This window comes from Vigna radiata, chromosome 7 (genome assembly GCF_000741045.1).
Source record: "Vigna radiata var. radiata cultivar VC1973A chromosome 7, Vradiata_ver6, whole genome shotgun sequence".
NCBI classification, from domain to species: Eukaryota; Viridiplantae; Streptophyta; class Magnoliopsida; order Fabales; family Fabaceae; genus Vigna; species Vigna radiata.
Window position 1 is genome coordinate 10,883,105 of NC_028357.1, and position 19,372 is coordinate 10,902,476.

General features: G+C 32.6%; 1 protein-coding gene and 1 pseudogene across 1 annotated transcript; both read right to left on the bottom strand.

The window, feature by feature from the left end:
• Positions 1-9,307, bottom strand: part of LOC106766051 — a 20,486-nt pseudogene extending 11,179 nt beyond the window's left edge.
• A 2,644-nt stretch (positions 9,308-11,951) lies between these two features.
• LOC106769537 (FHA domain-containing protein DDL) lies at positions 11,952-18,234 on the bottom strand. Its single transcript, XM_014655198.2, has 10 exons — positions 17,499-18,234; positions 16,237-16,265; positions 15,206-15,272; positions 14,576-14,633; positions 14,404-14,496; positions 13,613-13,727; positions 13,460-13,507; positions 13,325-13,370; positions 13,131-13,201; positions 11,952-12,245 (listed from the first exon to the last, which is right to left on the bottom strand). Exons 1-10 carry the CDS (start codon positions 18,009-18,011, stop codon positions 12,206-12,208), a joined length of 1,080 nt encoding a protein of 359 aa, XP_014510684.1. The 5' UTR covers positions 18,012-18,234; the 3' UTR covers positions 11,952-12,205.
• Positions 18,235-19,372: the final 1,138 nt, after the last annotated feature.

Here is a 19,372-nt window from a genome sequence, read left to right on the forward strand (position 1 = left end):
TTAATAGGATGTTACATGAGAGTGAGGATAGGAGTGTGGACGATGATGATTTGCTAGTGATGACTCTTTCGGCCGTGTGATGCGGGAAAGAAATTCTCTTTGGTCGTGTGATGCGGGAAGAGGATGGTCTAATAGTGGTGAATCTTCGTCCGAGTAATGCGGGAAAGAGATTCCATTTGGATGTGTGATACAGGAAGAGGATGTCGTGTTACTCATAGTGAATTGGTTATGGTGGTTAGGTGGTGTGCTAGTGTAAAGGGAATAGACCATTAGGTTGTGATGTCAATGTGGTGAGCTTATTATTGTGATGTTAATGTTATGGTATTAATGTTGTGATGATCATGTTGTGATGATATATGCTTATGATTTGATTATTATGGTGGTTAATATAATTGTATATTGTATGATAAGATAATTCTGGTTGCTCACCCTGAAAGTTGTGGTTGTGGTTTCCACCTACGATGATCGTACTTGTACAGGAGTAGATGGTTTACAGATAAGATCGGATCGGAGTAGCTAACGAGAGTTGGGATGTTATGTTCGGGGACTTGTTATTTATATTTTTTAAAAGTTTTCGATTTGACAATTTAATGTAAAAGTGATATTTTGAGATTTCTAAACAATATTTATGGTTATGTTTAGCTTCCGCAATTTTAATCGAATAAGATTGTTATCTTTCATAAATGTTTTATAGAAAGGTTTTGAAAAATATTACACCGTGATATCTCGAAAAATCGGGATGTTACAAATCTAACCATTAAATAATTGTATATTTTTGCTTTTGTAGGACTCAATAAAGCTAGGAGATCATGGATCAATCAGTCAAGAGCTTCTTTAGTCAAAGGAAGCAAAAGAGCAAAGAGTGGGAAATATTCTAGATGACTTCTGGATTGGAACCTGGCCTTCCAAATTGGAGTTTACATAGGGAAGTGCCTTCCATATTAGAATCGTGCCCAGCCGAAACCCGCGTGCGCCAGCCTTTGCAAGGAGATTTTCACATGTATTTTGTTTTCCAAGTGCCAATTGTGTGGGATGCGTGACCTAGCCAGTTAGACCATCCAATTTTGACTTATTTATTTTTTAATTTTTAGAGGGAAATTTGTTAGACTTTGAGGCCTCCTCCAAGATATAAATATAAATGCTTGGTCTATGTAATTTTCCACCTTTTAGTGTAATGAAAATGCTACATAAATATGTTTCAGCTTCTTATACTCTTGGGTCAGACCTTGTGTCCTCATTCTCTTACTCTCATCTTGCTTCCTTCCCTGGTAGGAAGGTCGTCTCAGCTTAGAGGCTCCAAGCACCAACGATTCCTTTCATTCAAATCTTCATCAAACACCTTCAATGCACCAAACTTCCACTACACTTTCATCAGTCTGCCACGTCTCTGATCCATGGAGATTTCTTTACGCATGATGCCTGCAGCTACTCCATCAAGCGGTAGTCAGAGCCTTTGTCGAGCACGCTTCAAGAGCTAAGTGCATTTCCATTCAATCAATGTTGTTTTACTCATTTTAATGTATTTTATTCTACTGTGTAATTTGTCTTACGTGAGCTCACTATTTTGCTGCATTCCTATCTGTTTTTGTGCTTATGATTCATTATTTGTTCAATTCCCGTGTTTTTTATGTTCAATTAGTATTTTAATTGGTGAAACAATGTTGTTTTGAGTTATTTTCAGTTTTAAGAAAAATTTGTTTAGTTATAGTCATGTGCAATTGTTGTTGTAGTTTTCTCACTGTTTCTTAGTCCAGTTTAATCTGCATTTGTTTTTAAATTTCAGTTTTAATGGAGTTTAGAAGCAAGTGTAGACATATATAAACCAAATGAGACAATGAGATCTTATTCTAAGCGTTGGTGATATGAACAACAGCAATGAAATCATGTTTCAATACCCAGTTCTGTTTGAAATCTTGTTTTTGTTTAAAGTCTTTTTAATTTGTTTTCAGTCTTTTAATTTAGTTTTGGTGCATGGTTCACCACTGTTTGGTGTCGTCCAAGGTTGCAAAAGGTATGGCAAACTGTATCAAGCAAAGAAATGCATCTAATATAGCTTGGTTGCCTTAAAAACTAGAAGCACCTACTGTTTTACTCTTGATTCTAGCTTTTCATCGTGCTATGCATCCTTGCTTTTAGTGGCGTGATAGAGTGAATTTTTGCATTTTTGGCCATAAGCAAAGTCAAGTTTCGAATGCTAGCATTTCTATGTTGTGTGACAGTTTCAATAAGTCTAAAATAATGACTTAAAACTGCTAGTAAGGTTCAATTCGTGATAGATTGGCCTAAGTGCAAAATAGTATACCAAACCATCAAATTTTGGAGTCAAATTGGGAAGTGGCAAGGTGAATTGGAGTTGCAATCTGTTTTTGACTCATTTCATAGTTTGAACGCATGTAAAATCACTAAACAAAGTTGCTAAAGTGATCAGTTTTGAGTTTGAGCCACTTCTATGCAAAATTAAGTTTCAAACCACCAATTTTTTGGTACAAAGTTGGAAATCAAGTGCTATTTTGATATTTTCAATCAAATTCGTTTGTGGATTGTAGAAAAAGTTGGTTTAGTGTTTAGATTGAAAATAAATTATCAAAAGAAGTAACATCAAGTGTTAAAAAGCTAATAAAACCGTGCAATCCAATTTGGAGCCTTTAAAACTCAAAAATACAAAATTTGATTCTCTTTTGGGCATTTCATCCAACAATTTCGAAAATATCCAATAGTTTGGTTTAAAATTGATTTCAACCTATGATTTCATTTTCTTTGCTCTCGTTTAATTTGTTCTAGCCCTTTTCTTAGAATCCATTTGAGTGCCTATTGTTGTTCTATACCCATTTTTATTGCTTTATAGCTTTTTGGCCTCATGAGTTGATCAATTTAAGTCAAATCTGGTGCAAACATTAGTACAAAATTTCTAATCTGTTTGGTGACTATTTGAATGAATTTAATGGTGTTATAAGTCTTATTGGAGCATTCAAGTTGCAGAAACCTTCCTCTCCCAAGATAGCATCTTAGGAAGTGGAGGGGGAGCTAAATTTGGAGAACAAATGGGTTGCCCAACAAGTTATTTTCACATTGCAACAGCATTTCATCAACCAGAATAGGCCATTTTCAATCTATTTTGGAGGAATTAAATCAAAAGTTGCAAGCATAGGGCAAAATCAAGTTGTAGGCAATCATTCAAGTGTGCTTTGGTGCCAATATCACGAAACATTTGTTGTTTTAGAGTAGATTTTGTTATTTGATTAAGTGACTTGGGAAAATCCCCTTGGTGTAATTCCAAGTTCATAATTGAACTTGTAATAGCTTAAAATTGTGTATCAATGTGAAAATGTGTCAAGGGGCTCCAAGTGTCACTTGCACTTTCACTTAGGATTGTCTAGCATTACCATTTCAATTTACAATTCCATTACTTTGCTTGATTGCTTGAATACTTTCTTTGTTTTAAGTCTCCGTGATATTTAGGATTGCATAACATATTAGTCTAACTTTCTTTTCGTTTATGTTGATAGGGGGAGCACTGTGTTAGCTAAACTCAATCCCTGTCATGTTAGTTTTTGATGATGACAACACATTGATAATAAAAACACATGAATGTTTTCATGTCACAACAGAATGTTTCTATGTTGTGTTATATGTTGAATGTGTACATGCTTGCAGTGTAATATGCACATATTGTGATCGTCACATTTGTTGGACATATTGTGTTGATTGATGCACCCTATTATGTTTGTGAAGTGATTATATTTGTGTATGCACAATGTATGTTTTTGTGATATGAAAACCACACACACAAAAACATATCTGCATGACTTAATCGATTACAATGTTGTGATAATCAATTAAGGTCTTCAGACAACATGAGTTTTGAACTGAGGCAAAACAACTAGTTTTGAATCGATTACATTAGTTGGTGAATCGATTAAAACTTGTGTGTTTGTACATATCTTTTTCAAATGTGTTGTGATGAGTTTTTAGAAAGAAAAGTTTTCAAAATTCTTCTCAGTGTTAAAGCTTAATCGTTTAGATGTTTTGTGTATTCAATTAAGTTTGTTATATTTAAAAATTGACTTATGCTTGTCATAACTGCTATAACAGTCATATTTTTAAATGTGTTTGACCAACATTTAATGAGAATAGATTACATTAGTTGAACAATCAATTATGTGCTATGATTGTTGTAATTCTGTTACATTTGTTTAATGTAATCGATTACATTAGTGTGTTAATCGATTTATTTGCACCAAGAATGATATAAACTATATATTGACGCAGTGATTGTTTTCTGGAGAACTTTTGATCATTCTAGCATTGTCATATCTGATTGTATTGAGTTTAGAAAGAGTTTACAGATTACTTAGAAGCTCCAAGAATCAGGAACGTGAGAGATTAAAGGATCTTGAAGAATTCTTGTGAAGCATATTACTTGACTACATTGATTGATCACTTTAGCACATTTGAAGGTGCATCTTGATTGATAAGGAGAGAAGCCTTGCAATCTTGGATTTGTTGTTTCTCTGTACGTGTGGCGTCAAGAAGAAGAGTGGTGTACTCTTGACTTTGAGAGGGGATACCTCAAAAGGTTTGCTGCAATAGGGACAGCTTGTTTTATGTTGGTAGGTTTTGTTGTTCTATATTTGATTGAGAGTTTATGAGTTGTTTACATTTGTGAGTTGCTCTGTAAAGCCTTAGCTGTAATACTCTGATCATTATAGTGAATTCCTCTCCAATCTAAGGTTGATTGGGAGAGTGACTAGATGTAGGCATTGAGGTCGAACTAGTATAAAAGCTGAGTTTGATTTTCTTCTCCCTATCTCTTTACATTTGCGTTTAGAGCTTTCATTGTCATACATACACATACTATTTTACTGCACACGTTTGATTACTGCACAAGAAAGATTTCAATAACACCATTGTTTGCGAAAAAGGTTTAAAAAGTGCAAGTTTTTATAAAACACCAATTCACCCCCCTTCTTGGTGTTGAAAAACAAAGTCCACTAATTCTAACAGTTTAGAAGCATTTTAATTTTTGAATTTGACAAAAGCTTTTTGAAATATTTTTACCTAAAAGCTTAGGTAAAGATAAACTAAGGAAACTCTGGCTAGGAAGGACTTGGTTCTTAAGCTTGTCCATTTGTGACTCGCCTCTTCTTCATGGGAGCTACTTGGAGCAACTTTACCTTTATTTTCTTTCTAGAAATCCTTCAATTCAAAAATAAGAAAATTTTGTGAAAATCTTTTTCACTCATAGCTTGTGCAAGTTCTTGAAAAATTTGTGAAAACAATTTCTACCATTTAACAAGTATGCGTCAATCCAGTGTATGTGAGACCTAGCAATGATAACATTCAACTAAGGAAACGGTTTGAATAAAAGTTTAAACAAAGAGATAAAGAGATTAGTGAGCTTAAGGATGTGATTGGCCAACTTATGATTAATCAAAATAAAGGCAAACACAAAGTAGGGTCTACACATAGGAGAAAATAATACCTTGGAGACACATCCTCTCCTCCTAGTGAGAAAGAGCTCTATAGTAGTCATCACAATGATGACCATTATCAATCACCTCCTAGGAGAACTTGAAGATCTAGGGAACATTACATAAGGGAATCTAAAATATACTTTCCTTTCTTCCATGGTAAGGATGACATTGAAGAATATTTGGAATGGGATATAAAAGTAGAGCAATTGTTTGAGTGCCACCAGATAGATGATGAAAGAAAAGTGACCATGGCCTTTTTGAGCTTTCAAGGCTATGCTCTGTGTTGGTGGACAACCTTGGTGAAAGACCTAAGGCTAAGGAATCTACCTCCAATTAGGTATTGGAATGAACTAAGGTCAGCCTTGAGGAGAAGGCATGTGCTAGCTTACTCTGATAGAGAGTTGATGGACAAGCTCCATAAACCCCAACAAAGAAACATGAGTGTTGAACATTATAGACAAAAGATGGAATTACTCATGTTAAGGGTTAGGATAAGAAAGGAATCAAGGATAACAATTGCTAGGTTCCAAAGTGGGCTAAACTATGACATAAGGGATAACGTAGAATTTTTACCTTATAATGGAAACCAAGAGTGGGTGAAACTCAAACTAGGAAACGTATCAGGTAGATACCAAGATTGTCCAATGGAAAACAGGAGTGAATGAAACTCATATTAGTCAGCATAGTAGGCATTAACAAGATTAGGAACTCATATTGTCCCTGTTAAATGAGTGTCCAAGGGTGAACTCTTAGCATCTAGTACGTTGTAGCAACCGTTCAACGCTATCTTAGGAAAAATCAAGGACTACGAGTGTCTCAGCTTGCTAAATTGGCTCTAATTGGTTCTCCTGCACCTTTACAAATCTAGTTCTTGATGTCAAATAACTTTTTTAGTATGCCAACAAAACCCAATTGTTCAAACCCCAATTCTCACATGAAATTCCCAAAATTTAGACAGCAATTTGTTATTCATACCCACATCTAAGTAAAACTCATTCAAACATATTTTCATCCACAAAATTTCACACATATGATCAATTCAACAACTCAATCAAGCATCATCTAATCAAATAATTCAAAATTACAATTCTCAACAACTATCACAATCAAGAAATCTAGACTAGCTCCCCTTACTTCTTTTGGAGTGCTCTACTTAAATTGTTCTTACTCTCTACCTCAAAAGATGTGCTAAATTAGAAAGAGAGCTTAGATTAATGATCTAATCTCATTTCTAGAATCACAACCGAACAAGAAAAATAATGGAATTTTCTAAGACCACATGCAAGGAGAAGATTCCTACATGCATCAAGATCAAATTTTATTCAAGAATAGAAAAAAAAATGAACTTACTGTATTTGAGAAATTGATCCATTAGAAACATTGTTATTGATGAGGAATAAAAAAGTGTGCTTGAATCTTGAAAAAAGAAAAAGAAATGTTGAGTTTGATTTTTAAAGTGTAAGAAAATTTTAGAGAGAAGTTCTATGGAGATAGATTATCTTTTTTATTTCTAATAGAATTCTATTTATATCCAACTTCTTTTAATAACAGAGTATATGAAGTCTGTTTCTATTTGAAGATTTTCCAGATTTTCACATATTCCATATAATGTATTTAAGTAAAAATAATTATTTCATAAATAATTTTCAATAATTTTATTAAAAAAATTATTTAAACTTTTACAAATCTATTTTTGAAAAGCACACCATCTCACCTATTGTTATAGTTCAAGAAAATGTAACAACACTTTACGTAACTTTTCAATTGTTTTGTTCAAAAATTTAATTTAAATTGAAGGTATACTCTAAAATCTATATTGTTTAATTTGAATGACTTGAATTTAGATTTATGAGAATTTAAATGAATTAACTTGTTTAAGAGGAATCTTAATTGTCTCAAGACTACTCGAAGTGAATTTTAGTAAAATATATAAAAATACTATTTTTTTTAATGAAAACTTTCTTATTTTTTTTATTTCTAAATATAAAAACATCATTATACAATTTTTTATTCTATGAAAAATGTAACAATTATTTACCTAAATTTTGAAGTCTCTAGTTTTTGAAAACTAGTTTTTTGTAAGCTTATAGGATGGAAGGTTAGTTTTTTCGTAAGAGGTCGTAATAAAAACATATTTGTTAAAATTTGAAACATGGGTTAAAATTTTATGTTTCACGTTTTTTAAATGAACAATTTATACATTAAAGACAATGAATCTTCTTCATTTATCTCAAAATGAAAAAAAAAATCAACATTTTTTTTAATCCATGGTTCAAGTAGTTATCTAAATTTGAAATATTTGTTCAATGGATGAAGGCTTTTTCTCATATGATATAATGTTGTTGTATGTTGGTAAGATGTAAATTGTTTAATTTTTCACCATTTATTTTCTTTTATTAGTAAATAAATCATGTTGTCATATGTGGTGTTGAATTAGACGTGTAAGAGAGAAAAAGGTTAATAATTAGTGAGGCATGGCAATAGCATTGTTACCTCCATAGTCAATGCGGTGCAATAAATGCCGCTATGGTTACCTTTTCAAATACTTACATTATTAGCAACTCATTAACCATTCTAATATTAAATTTAATTTGTTCAATCTTCGCTTTATTTAAGGAATATTGGATTTAATTTATTTAATTAACGATTGATTAATTGATAAAATCAAAATTTTCATAATTGTATATTTCATGGTGGCTATACCTACTCTTACTTTCATTACGTAATCAGTTTGTAAGTAGCAAGTATTCTTTTCCTTCTTCTTTCACTAGAGAGTTGGAATCTGCATCTCTTAAAACGATAATTAAGACTGTGTTTCTTGAATCACGATTCAAAGTGTGATATGAACAATACAACAATAATTCAAGAACACAAATGAGTTTTACTATCATTCCACTGAGGATATTATGAATTATAAAATATCATATAATATATGCATTTAAAATTCTGGGATGTCACAGGTTTATAAAAATCGTATATTTCAAAACTTTTTTATAACACTAAAATGTATTTTTCAAAAATCTTAACTTTTAAACATGTATAATTTATTTAAAACATAATAGTTTCTAAAGTCTTGTCCAATTACATTATTTCAAAAGTAATTAAAATGACTAAAGAATTAAAACAACTACAATAACATTGTTTCAAAAGTCTACCAAAAGAACTTTTTAAAGAAATCTAAATCTTTTCCCATCATCTTACAAATCCATCGTGCTTCTGGAACATCAGTAATATCATATGCTCACGTATAATACATTATACGACCATCGCCGATAATATCATTTGCAAACACACCAACACAAACACGTATAGGATAAGCTACCGAGAAAAAAATCATAATAACAAGATATAAACATATTGATTATATCAGCAATAATCAAACACTCCATACATAGTAATAATAACAATAAAATTTCTATTCTTCTAACATAAACAATTCAATCATAATTAATTACTCGATCATAGATTCTCGATCTTTAATCATTGATGTCATCTTCAACATCTCACACCTAAACCCTTGATCTATCTACCTATTAGCACATATATTAACTACCTACTATAATTATTACAATAACATCGTTATCAACATAGCATCACTTGGAACATCTCAAGTACCAAGATCATCATCATAGATGCACCACCATCGTGACTATCACAATCATGACAACATCATGAGCATCACCGTACCATAAACACCACAATGGAAAGAGTTTGTCTAACTCTTGTACCCTACCTCACTGACTATAGCCTCTCCTATAGCCTACTTGTAGTCTCCCATACAGGACATCTATAGCCTCTCCTACAGCCCACCTGTAGCCTCCGCTATAGGACATTTGTAGCCTCCGCTATAGGACATCTGTAGCCTCCCCTATAGATCATCATTTGTAGCCTCCCTACAGATCTGTTTGAGTAATCCCGCAATCCAGCTAAGGAACATATAATACTACCACACAAGGACAAGGACCACAATTTCACCCCCACACAAGAAAGACTCAATACCTGAACAACTCTTCTAATGCACACAAGGCTATAAAAAGCAATTATCCGCAGATAATTTATTATTCCCACAACCATACTCAACATCGACATGCAAATAGTCAATTATAACCAATGATAATCGATTATTGCCAAATTGAAACACATCCTAGACATGATTCAAGCATTCATACATACATACATCAACCCTAGATCACATGAAAACATACTTAACACATCATACATGCATTCAAACATCACATACCCTTGTAAACATACTCAAACACGTATAATACATTACTTGAATCATCCAAATCTAATCATTGACATGTTATACCCCCAATAAACCCAATTATATTGCATATGATTATTACCACACCCTTACAACCTATATTTGCATGGAAACTCCCAAGCATCATAACTTTGTTCTCTCTTAACATCAAACCCTCTATTGGGATAACCTAACAAATCATACATACATTCATAGGGAAAACCCAACACAAATATTACATAAATCCTATGTCCATGCATATATTAACCCTTACTCAACAATAACATAGATAATCATAATCATATACGCAACCTCAAAACAAATATTACCAATCAAGATAATAAAAAATATATAACATATAACAAATAAGCAAACAAAGATCAGCTTCATCATATCTTAGTCAATCTAGGATTTTATCTACAACTCTCTACAATACCAATCTTCCCTTGCACTAAGAATTTCTACAGTTTTTCGTCTTTTCTCTTAGAAAATGTCTCTTCTCTCCTTTATCTCTCTAAATTTCATTTTTGATTTAGGGTAGCAATATGTAGACCCATTTTTATTCTTCTGCTTTTTATCCTTCTCCTTTTTATCTTTCTCTATTCTATCTCTATCTTTTTTATTAAAAATAAAATCTCTCACTTTATCTCTAAAACCACTAAGATTTCTTCTCTTGTTATCTCTTAAATACTTTTTAAAATATTACCAACCACCAAATCTTTTTAAAATCCACGTAATATTTTAATTTCATATTTAATTTTATTCTTTTATTTTTTACACCCCTCATATTAATTTCTACACCTATTAATAAAGGTAAATGACCCTTTTGTCCTTGGATCCAAAAATACAAATTAAAACAAAAGTTTACCTTAACCATCTTTCTCTCTAGAATTGAATTTGTTAAGAAGTGGGCTTAAGCTTAACTAAACCCCACACAACCGGCTTGTAAGGTGAGGTTTGTATCCACTTATATATTATAGATTGGCCTTATCTCTAGTTTATGTGAGACTTCCAACACACTCTCTCACACCGAAGTATAGACATCATCTCGAGACTCAACATTATCGCTAGGATAAACTCTAAACATAGTTCTGATATTATGTTAAGAAATGGATTTTAAGCCTAACTTCAACTCTACAAAACCAGCTTGTAAGGTGAGATTTACACTCACTTATATATTATAAATTGGTCTTATCTCTAGTCGATATGAGACTTCCAACAAAACTAATACTCATTTAATCCTAAATCATCCTTCTATCAACAAGCCAATACATTATATTAATAATAACATACATATACAAATCATCAAATTAATAACATATCAATCATTTCTTATATATTAATAACATTAAATAATTAACATAAATGTCTTGATGAAGATATATACTCATAAAACCTTATTACTCATATCAACTCTAAAAAGAAATATAATCAAGTTTTAATAAAACTTTATTTTTAAGACAATCTTATAAATTGTATATCATGATATGGAATTAACAAGTTCGTTGCAACGGACAAATAATTGAATTCTGTTTTTCAAATATTCATGTTAGAATGAAATTAAATTTCAACTATTTTTTGGACATATTTGCAAGAGAATTTTATGTTATATTTTTTGAGTTGTAATGATTTAATACTTTATCTATTATCCTTATACTTTAGTAATTAAAATTAAATAATTTGAAAAGAATTTAATACGATGCACAAAAAAAGTTGTGAAGCGTTTATTTTTCTCTTCTCATATACCATTTAAATTATTGAAGTCTATGGCCTACTCTGCAACTCACCGACGTGCACATAACTCGCTATTTTTGTGTTTCTTTTTAATATTTATTAATTTAACTTACACAAAACAGTATAATATTATTAATTACTATTCAACTTATTTAGTCTTGAAAGAAGTCCAAATTCCAAGTATGGAATATATTCGACCTTTAAAAATTTACGTAAAACTCAAGCAGCAAACATGGATGACAATTGTACTAGATCCTAAAACTACAATTAACCGCTGTTTCTTGATGGGTTAAGCTTCATTATTATACAAGTTAAAATTAAATGAGATGGTAAATTTATCACATAATATACTCTCTCTTTTTTTACAATGATAAGCATAGAAATTAAAATCAGTTGTATTGAGACATTAGAATAAAAATTAGATTTTCTTATAACCTATGAAGGAATGAGGGAGGAAGAGAAATGTTTGAACCCTATCCTAAACTAACAAGCAAATGTTTCAATCAAGCAAAGTTCACAGGGCAAATTTATCAGCTTATAAATATCAATTTTGCTCAAGTAGGGAACTGAAGATTGAATATAGCCAATGTGTCTTGCAGTAATAACAAAAAACTTGTACATAACCTGAACTAGAAACTTCTGAAAGGAGAGATACACAATAAGTTGAACTCTGATTACAAGAACTTCTGATGGAACGCTTTGATCAGTTCTAATGGGCAGACCGGATCCAAGCTAGAAAGTTTGAAGTTCATTACCCCATGGAATTTTCATGTAATAATACATATTCTCGACTGCAGTAGAAGAAAAAGTGTTAATAATAATCATTATATAGAACATGTATAAAATCCATTACTAAGAAATTAAAGAGGTGAAGAGGCATAACAACTATAAAGACATACTTTGAGTAGTGGTCAGAGACTTGCATTTATACCAACAAAAAAGAAAACACAAGAATATTCATTGCATTAACATGCCTCCGACAAACTAGTACAATTTTCAGTCAAATACTTTAAATCATCCTGGAAAATGTCTCAATATCCTAAAATAAAAAAATCCTCCTTCATGAAAAGTAAACAAATTGTTTTTCAGCCTCTTGTAAACTGGCGTCAGAGTTGTGTCAGAACAGAAATGCCTGAAGTTGGCACTACTAACAACAATTTAACAGTAACACGTATCTCAACTGGAGGTCACAAAACACAAGACTTAACTCCATATATTCAAATAGTGTTACTAACAAAATTTGTCCCTCCCTTTCCAGTCAAATCTCAATTTCCCTATAATACATGCATGAAATCTTTTTCCATTACAGATTCTTACTTCAATTAAAAACCTTGTTACAGAAAACAATTTAGGTTCAAAGTAATGAATGATAAATAGTACATATTAATAAGCTACAAAATATATGTCATCGGAAGGTGCAAAAGTTACTGTGTGTTGGATTCCCGCTTTAGGGACTTAAAACGTTAGTCTGCACATTCAAATGCAAAAAATGGAGGAGCAATAGCTCTAATGCATTGGGAAAAACATCCGTAACCTTTAATTGTAGTCACCCAAAACACTATAAATATATTCACAGATGAAAGCAGAGATACAACTTTTGCCTAAAATTTTCCACCCGGGCAAAAGAAACATGTAATTTGATCATGAAAAACAATGAATATCTACATCTCACTTACCTACTATTACCAAATTTAATGGTGTCCTTTTCTCTAAGTTCGTAATATCGTTGAGGTTCAATGGGACTATCCTGCAAAAGCAGAAAGTATCACACCTACTCATTATACATCTAACTTCAGCCCATTCATTCTACCGGAACAAATAAACATAAAGAAACTAACCAAACTATCAAAGGCATTCAACGAACACTCACATTTATTAAAGTTTTGTTTGTGCTTCCGAGGTCCATAATGTAAGGCCTAGTGTCCAGAAAATATGCATATTAGGTTAACATAGGGAGAAACTTTTGGCGGTACATGAGTGCATATAAGTAAGAATCAGACATTACCTTATTTGTTTCAATAATGTACCATCAGGTTGCTCTTTTTCAACTTGCCTAAAAAGATAGGGAATTTTAGAAAGTTCATAAAATCCGATCACCATAATTAAAATACTGATAATCAAAGGAACCCCTACGGGGTTGCTTAAATTGATGAAATACCGGAATTGAATAACAGCATGTTGCTTGCTGCAAGATGGATGATCTGTAGGGATGTCAGCAACCCTTCTTTCCCTTCCAAAAAGATAACAACTTTGGCGATGTATATAAAGGGGCTCTGTCAATCAATCACATACAACTTTCTAAGCACAGATATGTAGAAAGCAAAAAAAAAAAAGTGTTCTCTGGAAGTCCAGAAAATTACATCACAGAAGATTTTTTATTAAACTAAACTGCAAAGTTGATCTTTTTTTTTTTAAATTAACTGATGAAAAATTATTAGAAAAGGAAGGAAATTGCAGACACGAACATAAAATTAAACAAGAATATCACCAAATGTGGCAATAGAAAAGGAATTCCAACATAGAGCTCATCTAACTGTGGGAGGCTCACCCAAATGCATAAGGTGTTGGAAACTTATCAAATAAATTTGCAAGGAAAAAATCAACGGCATTTATGATGAATAGAGTAAACCAAAATGATGAACACCGAGCAACCAGAGCTTACATTTATCAGTAGAAACACTTCTTATGTACCAACAGGCAGATGATTATAACAAAAGTAAGAAAAAAGAAAAGTGACCAATAAAACCAGAAAAATTTACAGGCATAATGCATGGAAAAGGACAAAACAAAAAAATAAACAAATTGTAATTGAAAACACCAGAAAGTACAGAAAAAAACCTAAGGTCTATCACGTGTGAGAAAAAAGTTTTCATAAAATATTGACATGGGGCATACAAGTTTGCCAGTTTGTTATTATAACATATTTTATAAGAAGCCATAAAAACTAACCATTTAGCACTTCACCACCCTTGAAAACATAAAGCCGCCATTTAATATCTGGTTTTCGAGCCTCTGGTGGTTCATTGAATAACAAAGTAACGCCTGAAAAGAAACACTGTTCATCATATAATTAAAAGTGAACAATAAAAAAAACAATATGCTTAACAATAGTTAGTTCCACCTCTGACTCGATTTGTTTCAGCTGCGAGATTTCCAGATAGCTCAAATGAAGGTTTTTGCTGCAAAAAGTGCAAATGACCAGATTTCAGAAAGCCAAGAGGAGTAAATCACTCAGAAATATCCTTACTTATACACAAAAATAGCAATTTCAGCTTTTAACTTTTAAACCATATTATTTTCACTAATTTCCCATGGATTGCAACTAAATTTGAGTTAATAGATACAAATGAAGCACTGGATACACAACCAACTTCGAATTCAATTAACATAAACATAAACCCTGTCATAGTGTATTCAACATAAACAATACTTAAATATTTACTCTGTATGCCATAGAGCAGTAGTAACCTGGGTTAGATATGATTCTTTCAAAAACATCTACTGAACACGAGTGGGCAATTAAACATTGTTGTTGCATGTACAGTATCCAACCCAACCAATTACCAATAGAAGCCTCCAAAAGATTAAAGCAAGATGGAACAGAATGAAGCTTAGCAATAAAGTATAAGGAGTAAACAAGTTAATAATTACTAGAAAGGGGTATCAACTCCTACCCTACCAGTATAAAAAGAACACGGAGAACTACATAATATTCTGAAACAAGATTCTCACAAAAAACCCATTATTATACCTTCTGTTTTTCTTCCAAAGCCTCCTCAGCCGCCTTCATTTTCCTAATGGAATCACTCTCCTCATCCCTGCCAAAGCAGCAATCAGACTGTTATCACCAAAAGCAATACCAACTAATTCTAAATTATTCATAAACATAGAATCGAGAAGTTCAACATTTTTAAGGATAAAGGAGAAGGAAATACAAGAAGTGAGCTAATTATGCAGATACATTACCACTACCACTATTTTTACAATGCAACTTTATGAAAATGAGGATGCTGGGACCCTTATATTCCATAACTGAGGTTAGACCATTAATTTCCACTTAAAATAGAGACATCATCTCTTTTCATGTATAGACGTAAAATTATAACCTACTACATTCAATTCATAAAAAATAATATGTAGCTCTGTCCAATGTTCCAAATGTTCATATTCAACCTGATGTTCAGCACAAAAAACGAGCTAATAATCCAGTTACATTACCACTATTTTGACAATGCAACTTTATTAAAATGAGGATGCTGGGACCCTTATATTCCATTACTGAGGTTAGACCATTAATTTCCTCTTAAAATAGAGACAACATCTCTTTTCATGTATAGACTTAAAATTGTAACCTACTAAATTCAATTCATAGAGAATAATATGTAGCTCTGTACAATAGTCCAAATGTTCATATTCAACCTGATGTTCAGCACAAAACTTCTACAGTATATTCAAGCTCAAGGCTGCCTAAAAGCATTATTTACAAAAAAAATAATTTATCATTTTGATGATCACAAATCTAACCACAATTGAGACCACACCAAGGCCTAGTAAGATTACATACATGAGATCATGCCATTATTCATCCAATCAAGATGAGCAAAGATGGGGGGAGAGAGTCAAAGAATGTTACAAATTGAACAGTTTAAGAAGAAAAAGATGCAGCATTCCTATTAATAGATATGGCTTAAATAAAAAAAAAAAAAAAAAAAAAAAAAAAAAAAAAAAACCAACAAACAAACAATATGGTAGCTAAAATTCAGAGTTCAAAGAGAAACTTACATTTCTTCAGCTCCGCTTGAGTTGATCATCTTCAAAAGTTAAACAGCAATCCAGATAAGCATTAATTCTAGAAAATAGTTAAACCTTAAAATAGAAAGAAGTTCAAAACAGGAATAAAGAAAACACGGAGATGGGAGAAAACAAGGGAAAATGAAAATTAAATGCCAAAAATAAAGAATAATAAACAAATCAACATTTTGGAATCAAGAGATTACCATTACCAGTCCACAAATCACTAATCACTCATGCATCATGCTTATAATGTTTATCATCCTCACACTCATGACTTGTCATATGAAACTGCTAATTAGTACTAAAACTAAAAGCGTCCCATGAAAAAGGCACCATTTTAGTCTGTAAAAACCTCCATAAGTTCCAAGGTATATCACTTTTTCCCTTACTTATTCTTCAAAGCCCAATATCTAAATGAGCATATGAGACAACACCAGTAAGCGACATGAAATAAGCAGGTACTCAAAAAGAAAGCCAATACAGGATGAGGCAATTTTCTTTAATTAAAGAAAAATATCAATGTCAAATACAAAGTACCAGTATAATTTCTGTCAACATTTCCTTTTTCTTGATCTAAATTGTAAATAAACTAACTTATAATAGGTGTCAACACACAAGCCAACAGAATCAGAGCTCTCAAAACTTCTACAGTTGGAGCCACTACCTTAATCACATAACTAGAGTATAAATCATAATTCCAATAACAATCGCATGCTTGTCTCTCTCTTTTCCACATATTTCCATAGTACTAATATTCAACTTAAATCCACCTTAAGAAAATCATCAGAGAGATCCTCTAAGCCAACCTTAGGAAAAATCCAACCTAACCTAATCTTTTTTACCCTCGTTCCTAAATCTCCCAATCACACAAACGTTTCTTTTGCCAAACACTCTGATCCACTCGTACATATGAAGAAGCTTCGCATTTTCTCAAATTACCCCCAGAAATATACATTCCACAAATTCAATGGACATCCAGAAATGCTTAAATTCCCTCCCACACCCTACTCATGCAAGAACACCCCTGTCCAGCAAAAAGTCACAACAAATGTTCAACAGGGTTCCAACCATAAAACCATCTCCCAAACCACATCCTCAACCTTTGATTCCAACATCAGCATTAAAAACAAACTTCAGATTCTTCAAATCAGCAAAACAACACACATACCATAAAAACAACTTAAATTAAAAAAAAAATAAAGAAGAACTCGAAGAATTGATATGAACAAGGGTTGGATATCACCGGACACCTCATCACGAGGCTTTGCATTCCCGGAGGAGGGGTGACGATGCGGTGGAGACTGAGACCTATGTCGACTCCTTCCATTGTGCTCGCGCTCCGGCGACCTCTCGTGCCTCGACCGCGACAATTTGTTACTTCTCCCGCCAGTGTCTTCGTTCTCCGTTCTCTTCTCCGATTTGCTACTCCTTCCACTACCACCGCCGCCTCCGTCGTTCTCCGTCCTCCTCTTCTCCCTCCGCTCAGCCCCTTCCCTCTCCGAACCTCTCCCTCTGCTACTACCACGGCTCCTCTCACTCTCACGAGGCTCACGGTCCGTCTGAGCTCTCTTCAACCTCTTAGTTCGCGGAGACGGAGAGCGCGAGCGAGAGGGAGAATCCGGAGAACCAGAATCCGTCCGAATCGACCTAGCCGCGGTGCGGGCGGAACGCTCATGCTTTTCTCGCAGTAGCGGAGAGATGCTGCGGTGGCTCCGGTGACGGCGGGATGAGGGAGAGTGGTTGCCAGAAGAGTGACGACCCATGGCTACTATGGTTATCCTGAATGAAACAAAATCCAAAATTCTATAACAATGTTAAGACTTGTTGCATTGTTTGTTAGTTATTTCTGCTATGGCGATTCAGATTCTTTGTTGTGTGGCGAGTTCAGGGTTCCCCAGTTTAGGGTTTATCAAATTTCATTTCAGTGAGAGAACAATTTCTTCTTTCCTGAGTAAATTTTCTTGGATCTATTCTCATATTGTCATTTGGCTGGTACAAACAAACATTTCAACATAAAATTAATATTTACTATATAACTAAAAGTTATAATAGATAATAAATTATAAATTATAATATAATTCATTTTCTATTATAAATAAACTATAACACACGTTTTTATTAATTAAAAATTTAATATATAATTTATATTTCAATTATTTGACTATTTTGAATTTAAAATGTTTAATCAATAATTATTTTTTAACATTCACATTATATTTTAATGGGGTTAAATATGTTTTTCGTCCCCCAACTATTGGCCGTTTTTGTGTTTAGTCCCTCTTTCAAAGTATGGTACAATTTAGTCCTTCAACTTTAGAAAACTCTGGTATTAGTCCTTTTTACCAAATTTTTTTAACTTTATTTATTGTTTCAAACACGTTTTTCAGTTAACATTGAAGCAAAAATGTGTCAAAATGTGTAAACAATCTAAATGCTATAATGTAATGTGCTTGAAACAGAAAATAAAGTTAAAAAAATTTGGTAAAAAAGACTAAAACCATAGTTTTCTAAAGTTGAAAGACTACATTGTACCATACTTTGAAAGAGGCGTGCTTGAAACAGAAAATAAAGTTAAAAAAATTTGGTAAAAAAGACTAAAACCATAGTTTTCTAAAGTTGAAAGACTACATTGTACCATACTTTGAAAGAGGGACTAAACACAAAAACGGCCAATAGTTGAGGGACGAAAAACATATTTAACCCTATTTTAATGTATGGTTTAATACTTATTTTGTTTTTTTTTTCGGGTCTGTTCAAAGTGATATCCTTTTTTTAAAAAGTTCACTAAAAAGTTCTACTTTTTGTAAAAACTGTGGAAGTTATTCCTTTTTGCGGTCTGTTCAAAGTGATCCTCCTTTTTTTAAAAAGTTCACTAAAAAGTCCTACTTTTTGCAAAAACTGTGGAAGTTATTCTTTTTGCTAATGGCATTACTTTGCTAACGGCAGAGTTGCCCACCTGACAAATATTTGATGAGTTGTAACGTTTTGGTTGTACTGGCACTGTGACTTCATTAGATGTGTAAAAAAAAAGTAATTAATTGTGATGTGCAATTTAAGAAAGTTAATCAAAAGTTGGGGAACAGAGGCTCTGTGACGCGTGCAGAGGTAGTGGCCTCTTTGTGGC

Bases quoted from the DNA above. Each gene is read 5' to 3' on its own strand.
- LOC106769537 (XM_014655198.2), bottom strand. From the start codon at position 18,011: ATGGGTCGTCACTCTTCTGGCAACCACTCTCCCTCATCCCGCCGTCAC. The intron at 13,728-14,403 runs GTTAGTTTTTAT...ATTGATTGACAG, and splicing joins GGGTGGTGAAGTGCTAAATG to AGCCCCTTTATATACATCGC. The intron at 12,246-13,130 runs GTAAGTGAGATG...CTTCTACTGCAG, and splicing joins ATTAAATTTGGTAATAGTAG to TCGAGAATATGTATTATTAC.